The 7,851-nt window shown below is 36.8% G+C and overlaps 1 protein-coding gene across 1 annotated transcript; it reads left to right on the top strand.

Annotated features, from left to right (window-relative positions):
- The first annotated feature begins 133 nt into the window (after positions 1 to 133).
- On the top strand, positions 134 to 7,718 carry bbof1a (basal body orientation factor 1a). Its single transcript, XM_084389186.1, has 12 exons — positions 134 to 214; positions 292 to 544; positions 646 to 711; positions 1,074 to 1,217; positions 1,307 to 1,387; positions 1,570 to 1,640; positions 1,779 to 1,923; positions 5,634 to 5,986; positions 6,110 to 6,250; positions 6,340 to 6,444; positions 6,991 to 7,059; positions 7,179 to 7,718. The coding sequence occupies exons 1-12, from the start codon at positions 177 to 179 to the stop codon at positions 7,276 to 7,278; spliced, it is 1,566 nt and encodes a 521-aa protein (XP_084245312.1). The 5' UTR covers positions 134 to 176; the 3' UTR covers positions 7,279 to 7,718.
- Positions 7,719 to 7,851: the final 133 nt, after the last annotated feature.

The raw sequence follows: 7,851 nt of genomic DNA, 5'->3' as shown, positions 1-7,851 counted from the left end.
CAACTATATCAGTAAGGACAAAAATAAAAATGCGTGTGCCTAGGTTTTAAAACCCATTAAAACGAATTTATTCAACGCAGTGAATCCGATGACCGTTTCTATAGTAACGGTAAACAGAACGAATATGAGCCAGTGCAGGTCCAAATTCATTTGATAGTCGTCTGAGGAGCCGAAAGATGCCGAAAAAGAAAGCAATTAAGGGCAAAGGAAAAGGGTGAGAATGAACGATGTCGTTTCAGGTGATTTATACAGTTAGCTTTTTCTTACATTTTCTTTACTCTTTCTTTACAGAAAAGGTAAGAAAGAAGGCAAGCAGGAGTCTAAAGCCGACAGGGAGTCAGAAATCGAAAAGTTCAAATCAAATGCAACTTTATGGGAGGCGAAGTTTGATATCACAGAATTTTCGCGTGTCGAATATCGCGAAGCTACTCGCGCGCTCGCCAAAGCCAACGAGGAGCTCGAGAACCAGCAGTACAGAGCCAAAAAAGACACGGATGATATTATTGCTTTCCTGAAAAGGACAGATCGTGAAAAAATAGCAACGGTTTGTCTGCATTTATGTTACATAATCCATCATATGGCTGAGAAAAAAGAGCATACGTTTATCCATCTGTGCTGTTCATTTCCCACTATTTTCCATATAAGATTGCTGCATTAGAAGAGCAACTGAAAAGAGAAAAAGCAAAAACTTCACAAGAGAAAGACTTTTTGGTAAGAGTTTATTATTTTCCACTCAAATTAGCGGTTGACCTGTCAAGCTGCCTGTAACAATTCTTGAATTTCAGATAGCACACGTACATCTGCAGTTTACTAACATCTGATAGATGTCGTTAAGATGTCAGTTTTACATACATTCTAAATCATAAACATCTTAAAGACATCTTCTAAACATATTTGACATCTGACAGGAAACGTCCTATAGACGTATTGCAGATGAGCAAACACTCTAAAAAATACGTCTTCCAGATGTAAACACGCACATCAAATAGACGTCTATGTGATGTATGTGTCAGTTCTTACCCTTTTTTTCTGAAATTCAAGCCTCATTCGCTTCAATTGACTGGCTGTTGCAGGTGGCTGAATACATGCAGAAGATTGATGCGTTAGAAGAGAGGTTTAAGCAGAGGTCAAGCGACTTCCAGAGGATGCAGGGCGAGCTCAAAACCATTAAGCATTTTCGCAAAATAAAGGCCAATCTGGAAGAAGACCTGATCAGTGTACTGCACAACACAAATTGCCATTTCATATTGAAAGCAATGCATAAAAACTCCAGACATATAGCATGTCGTGTTTCGTGTGCTTCTAGATGAGAGAAAAAATTTATATAGCTGACCGTGCACACCAAGAGAGTCTGGCGAGAACAGAGCACAAGTTCTACACAGCAAAGGTAAGAAAAAGCATCCATCCATAAACAAGACAGTAGAGATAATGCATAGAAATGTATTGCATAAATTGTTGCAAAGTGCATTTATTTAACATCAGATTTTAAATCCTTTTGTTATAGAGTTTTAGATGCTTGTGCCACTAAAATGCACGCTAGAACGCTCAGCAATGTCTTCTTTTATACAGATTCACCTTGAGAAGGAAGCAGAGCAGAAGATCACTGAGCTTGCAGAGCGAGCGCATCATGAAGCTATTGTGTGAGCAGCCGTTCTTTTAATTGCATGAATGGATCAGTTACTCATTATCTTAATTCTGTTTAAAGACTGCATATAAAAAAAAAGACCAGCATATATGTGTATGATTTGTGTTTACTGGTCAGTTTTGGCTCCCAACAGGCAGCTCGGAACAGCATCACATACTGTGGTGAAGGAGAACGTACGATTGAACGAGGCACTGAATTATCATGTGAAAGAGGCGAAGGAACTGAAAAGGATAAATGTAGCCTTGACAGAGAAGAATGCTTCCCTTGCTCTCTTGAAGGTGATAATGCTTGCAGAAAATCAGGATGTAAAAATGTTAACTAGGGTAAACTGTTCACTAATAGATATCACCATACTTTCCCAGTTGATTAATCATAGTGTATTAGGACAATTGTTTTGTATTAGCCTACACGTTTCTGAAATGTTTAAATATGTGAATGATCTTTTCTAGAATAGAATCTTAACATTAGACCAGACCACATTAAAACTTTTGGTTCATTCTGTTGACATATCAGAGTTAAAGGGTTTTACAGAAGGGATCTATTTTTATCACTTCATAAATCACAAAATACTGGCAACAGCCAGAAAGAAAACATTGGCCACTACATCAATTAGGAATAAAATGTATATTAATCAGGTGAATTATAAATGAACAAACCCTTTACAAACCTATCCACCTTTTCCCTAATGAGCCTTCTGCATTTTAGATTACTAGTGCAAAATGCCCGTGCAAAATCAGTTTTTGTGTGTGTTTTTAGTAATTGTTGGTTTGGTGCCCGTGAAAGAGACTGTGAACGCATTAAATTCAGGGAGCAGGCTAGGTTACTACAAATGATGGCTGTGAATAAACTATAATATTCAGAAGTAAACAGTGTAGCTGACTTGAGTGTTTATGAATACCACAACCTTCTAAGTGCTAGTGCAAAATGCCCGTGCAAAATCAGTTTGTGTTTTTAGTAATTGTTGGTTTGGTGTGTTTGAGTGCTCATTGTTTCAATTACACACATATTTGTGCATGGTAGAAAGCACACAGTGAACTCCGAGAAAACGCTATGCTTGAGGAAACAGTTTGTGAATAGGCTACTACAAATGATGCCCGTGAAAGAGACTGTGAACACATTGAATAGGATATGTTTAGTTGGTGAATAGCATAGGCTACTATTACACAGCAGCGATAACTTTAAGCGCACCAGAATGAAATATAATATTCAGAAGTAAACAGCATAGCTGACTTACAGATTCAGTTAACATCCACAAATGAAGCGCGTCGATTCAGGGAGCAGTGCAAAGTGCCCATGCAAAATCAGTTTTTGTGAGCTGATCGCCGTCAAAAAAGTTCAGGAGATATTTCTTAGTGATGGCTGATTTCAACAGTTTCAATATGATAGCATTTTGAAAAAAAAGTGTCATGAATTTATTGCATTTTTGGGGAAAAATAATCCGTTTTTATAATAGATCTTTGAAAATCCAAATATTATAGTTTGGTTCATTCTGTAATTTATAGATAGATTATAACCTACAGATGCTATGTGAAAGTTTTAAACAGAAAATAGTGATTTTCATCTTGCCACTTTCTTGGTAAAGAAAACACATTTTTACTCAAATTAATCAAAATGGATTTATCACGTTCTGGAACCAAACTATAATATTCAGAATGAACCAAACTATAATATTCAGAAGTAAACAGTGTAGCTGACAGAGTGTTTATGTCAGAATGTTTATTTTTAAGCCACAACCTTCTTGGGGCTTCTTTGACCCATTCAACCCTCTAATGTCAATGAATTATATATTTAACAATATCTTTTGCATTTCTCATCCAAACAACGTCAAACTTGGCACTGCACTCATGCCCGTAGCAAGACACCTGTCGAGTTTGAAATCCATCGGTCTAACGGTTCGAGAGATATGCGAATAACACACAGGCGGACAGACGGACAGACAGACAGACGGACATACAGACAGACAGACGTTTCTGTAATTTATAGAGAGATAGAGAGATGGAAGGCTCTTCCGGATGCAGGAAGTTCCACTCAAAAAGACTGAAACAAATCATTTAAAGGTATAGCGGAGGATTTTCTTTTTCCGGGTGGATCATCAAGACTATTGGTCCTCCTAAGTGTCAATCATTCTGGTGATATGTTTACGTAAGGCCGTCGTACGTGCTCGTGCACACGATTCACATGATGGCGTGCGCTCAAAACACAGGTTGGGCTTCCCACTGATGCCTCAGTCGCTAAGTTTCTACTTGACAGGTAAAGTTTGGCATGCTATTTGGAGAAATCCATTTAAAATCACTGCTAGTAAAAGTTAATGTATAAGCTATGATTAGCTCGTGCATGCTCTCTCGTGCACACGTTTAATAGGCGTTCCCTCTCGGGAGCATGTGCATTTTTTCAAAAAGTGGAGAGGGCGGTTCTTTTCTAAAATTCGGGAAAATCCTCCGCTATACCTTTAAAATAATAAGGTGCGCTATAGTCCTTATCCGTCAGTTTGACTGAATGAGCTGTAAAATTTCCTTCACGTTCTATTATATACGTACGTGTTATATAAAAACGTAACACTTAGTATTTTAATATGACATGATATCACAAGAATACATATAGGAAGAGCTCTTTTCAGTCCAGTCACATGTTGAAAAGGACAACATATACTGCACATTTGTGGTCTACTCGCCTGATTTAATTTACGGTATGTATCCCATGAATAATTCACTGCAAAGCACTAAGAATCTCTTGTTTTCTCCCCAAATCCTCACGTCTCTTTCCGGGTTTGTTTTCACACGGATGCTTTAAAATGTGATTTTCTCCCCTTTTCACTTCTAATCCCTATTAGCAGTGTTTACTGGAATGTTTCTAAAGCAGGTAAATCTGTCAAAAATGATGGAAATCACTTTGAAATATTATCTCTCAATGTTCCAGTTAATGCACATTTTTGATTAAGGCAACGTACAATACAGACATATATTACAACAGTGATATTTAACCCGTCTGTATTGCTGCGGAAATAACCAATCTTTTGGGGTTATTCATTCATGGTATGTTGTTGTAATTTGTTAATGCTTTTACACTTTTAAATTTCCTTTTAATGTTCGTTGGTTGAAGGGTGAGTAGAATAATGTCATGTCATTGTACCCAGTTTTTGAAAATGCTTATTATTGCATTCATAGAGCGAACCTTTCGCATATTGTTTACAGTTTAATGGAAGTTACTCCCATAAATCGTCATGGGGCGTAGGAAAAAGGTGGATAGATAGGAGTAAGACTGGAAAGTTTGGTGTATGTAAGTGCTACTGAAGTGGAGATTTCTGGCTCTGCGCAGGAGAAAAAAAATCATTTTGAGAAAACGGCCTTTGAAATTAAAACCTACGGATGCAGATGAAGTGTCATAATAATACATAAAAAACCTTAATTGTATATTTGAGATGTTTTTGACAAAAAGTGTTCAGTTCACTTGCCTTAAAATTATGATGTAAATAAACAATGCTTAATTGAAAAAATTAGGTTATGTGACCTTGACAATTCCACATTACTTAATTTTCTTTTATGAAGTTTATTTACTTAATAATTTTAAGGCAACGGGTTTCCTCAATTTTTTTTAAGTTAAGTCAACTGATCACTTTTTACAGTGTCAGTATAGAAGCAAAATCTCCAAATTGACTAGTGCATGAAACAACAATGGTTTTCCATGTACTCACTTAATAATGTTGGGTTAAAAAATAACCCAAATAAATAAAAAATGACCCAACATTTTTTTTTTGTGGAAAATAACCCAACAGTGACCCAATATTTGTAACCCAGGTTAAAAAAACAACCCAATGTTGTTGTTTTTACTGTGATAGTGTCTTGCCTTGAGTATTTTATTAAAGCATAAGCTTAATAAAACCGAAGTACAGTTTAACTAAGCTGGCTTGCAGAGATGTGCTCATGTTTGCCATTGTTTTCAGCACATTGCATATGTCCAGTGATGACTCTACAACTGATTGATTCTGCAGGAGACGAATGAACTGATGAGAAAGGAAGGCAATTCTCAGTTAAAGTCCCAACAAAATGAGACCTCTGAGCTAAGGGCTAAATTGGTCACACTTGAGCAAGCTCTGGGCATCATGTCTGGGGAGTTTGAGCTGGAGAGAGAAGAGGTGGAATGGCGTGCCATGGTCAGCGCGCAGGCCAACGGCACAGACCTTGAGAGGTTGGAAATGCTTCTAGCTGTTCGAGAGAAGGAGCTGGGCCAAGTGAAACAGCTGGCGCAAAGCATCATGGAGCAGCGTAAAGAACTCGAGCTCTTCTTTCACAAAGCTCTTGACCATGTGAGGAAGGAAATAAGAACACAACAACAGCACTACAGGTTAGCTTAAGTTGTGAAAACGAAACGCTGCTCTGTGAAATATATTCTCAATAGGGGATTTTAAAGATTCATCTTCACATTTGGAAGTGATTCCCGTATTTGAAGATGATCTTGTATGTATAGACAGGAGGCTCTGAAGGCCTATCGCATGAGAATGAATGAGGCACGGGCTGGAAGGTTGGAGTACCCTCGTATACGGACCTTCTCTAATGCCCCACACAGCACCAATGATGTTCAGGCTGACCTGGAAGAGGCTGACAAATGGTGTGAGAGTTTTAGCACATAATTTCTAACCACTCTTCAGGTGCATCTCTAGTCAAGATGACAATGAAAATGCTTTGGTGTCATTTCAGGAGCAACTTGAAAAGCTCCAGAGTGGATATTTCTGATCTAACATGGGAACAGAAAGAGAGACTGCTCAGTCTGCTTTTTGCTCAATTGAATGGACGAAAAATAAGGTAAATAGATTTATAATTTTTACAAATTATAATTTGTTATAATAATTGTGAAATTGTACTTCAGAAATAATATATACTTTAAGGTTTTTGTGTATAGAATTGAAAACTTCAAATGAATGAAATCATTAAGTTAATGAAAAATCATTGTGGATTAGTTTTTTTAGTTTTTTTTTACGTTAATAGACATGGAATTCAATGTCTTCAATGTAATTTGGATATTACATTATGTTCTGTAGGCTAGAAAACATTTTCTTGAAATGACAGTACTAAATAAAAATATATTATTGTTCTTTTAGCTTTTTAGCACTGCCATGCTGTCACCCAGTGTAATTGCAACTTGATTTCAGATTTCAATTATCTCAGGCCTGGATTTCTTTGCATTTCACAAGTTCCTTTTGAGACAGTTCTGGGTCCCAAATGCTCATTTCACAATCATTTCAACAGTGTCCTGGGATATGTTGCGACAGGCAACACAGTGCTACGTGGCTTTCATGGTTGTCTCTACAATTAAAAATATTTGTCTTGTTTTTCTTTACCGTCTGACAGGAAACCAGCCCATCCTCCTGCTCTATCAACATCTTCCTCAGTGAAGATCCAGGTTAGCAGTGATGCAGGGTAAGGGTCCAGCACTGTAATGGATAAATGTTTTTTTTGTGTGTGAAGAATAATACTGCTATTTTGTCTTTTTAAATGTTCCTATTCAAAATTAAAGTCAAACAATGTTTTCTTTACAGGTTTACCGACGAGAAACATAGCCTGACCTTTATAACCCAGATGCCAACGGCAAATAAAACCTCTGAACCATGTGTCCTACCAGCCCTCAAGAGCACATGACTGTATAACTTTTCATACAGAATTAGATTCAAATATTTCCTTTAAAAAAATACAGGATAAATGTCAGCACTATAAAGTCTTCGAGTTCTGGTCTTCTCACTGTCCCAAGCTTCAGACTCTCTTCCATGGGTGACAGGCATTTCAGTGTATGAAATTCCCTGTGGTAAAATCTCCATAATATCACATCCATCTTAGATTTAATTTGTTATTGTTCTTTTAGGTTCAGTCTGCAGTGTTAATTTATGATCTTTGTTCTCTGCTCATTACTGCAGTCTGTAACTATATTGTTTGCTTTTCTTAATTGTTTATATCTATCACATTTCTATATTATTAGTTTTCTTATTGTTTTTTTCTTTGTCCTTGTAAAGTGACATTGAGTGAATGAAAGATATAAATAAAATGTAGAACGTTTTAATGTAAAATTAAAAGAATTACTCCATAAAAAATAATATGGTCTGTATTTATTGATATCTTACACCAGCTTCTGTAATGTACATCTGTTTGTTCTCTCTGATGTTATTGTAAGCAGTGTAAAGGTCAAACCACCTAAGAATTTTTAGTGTGGGAATCATA

This window comes from Rutilus rutilus (genome assembly GCF_951802725.1).
Source record: "Rutilus rutilus genome assembly, chromosome: 19".
Lineage (NCBI taxonomy): Eukaryota > Metazoa > Chordata > Actinopteri > Cypriniformes > Leuciscidae > Rutilus > Rutilus rutilus.
Note: the sequence above shows the minus strand (reverse complement) of the source record. Positions and strands in the feature narration are given on the sequence as shown.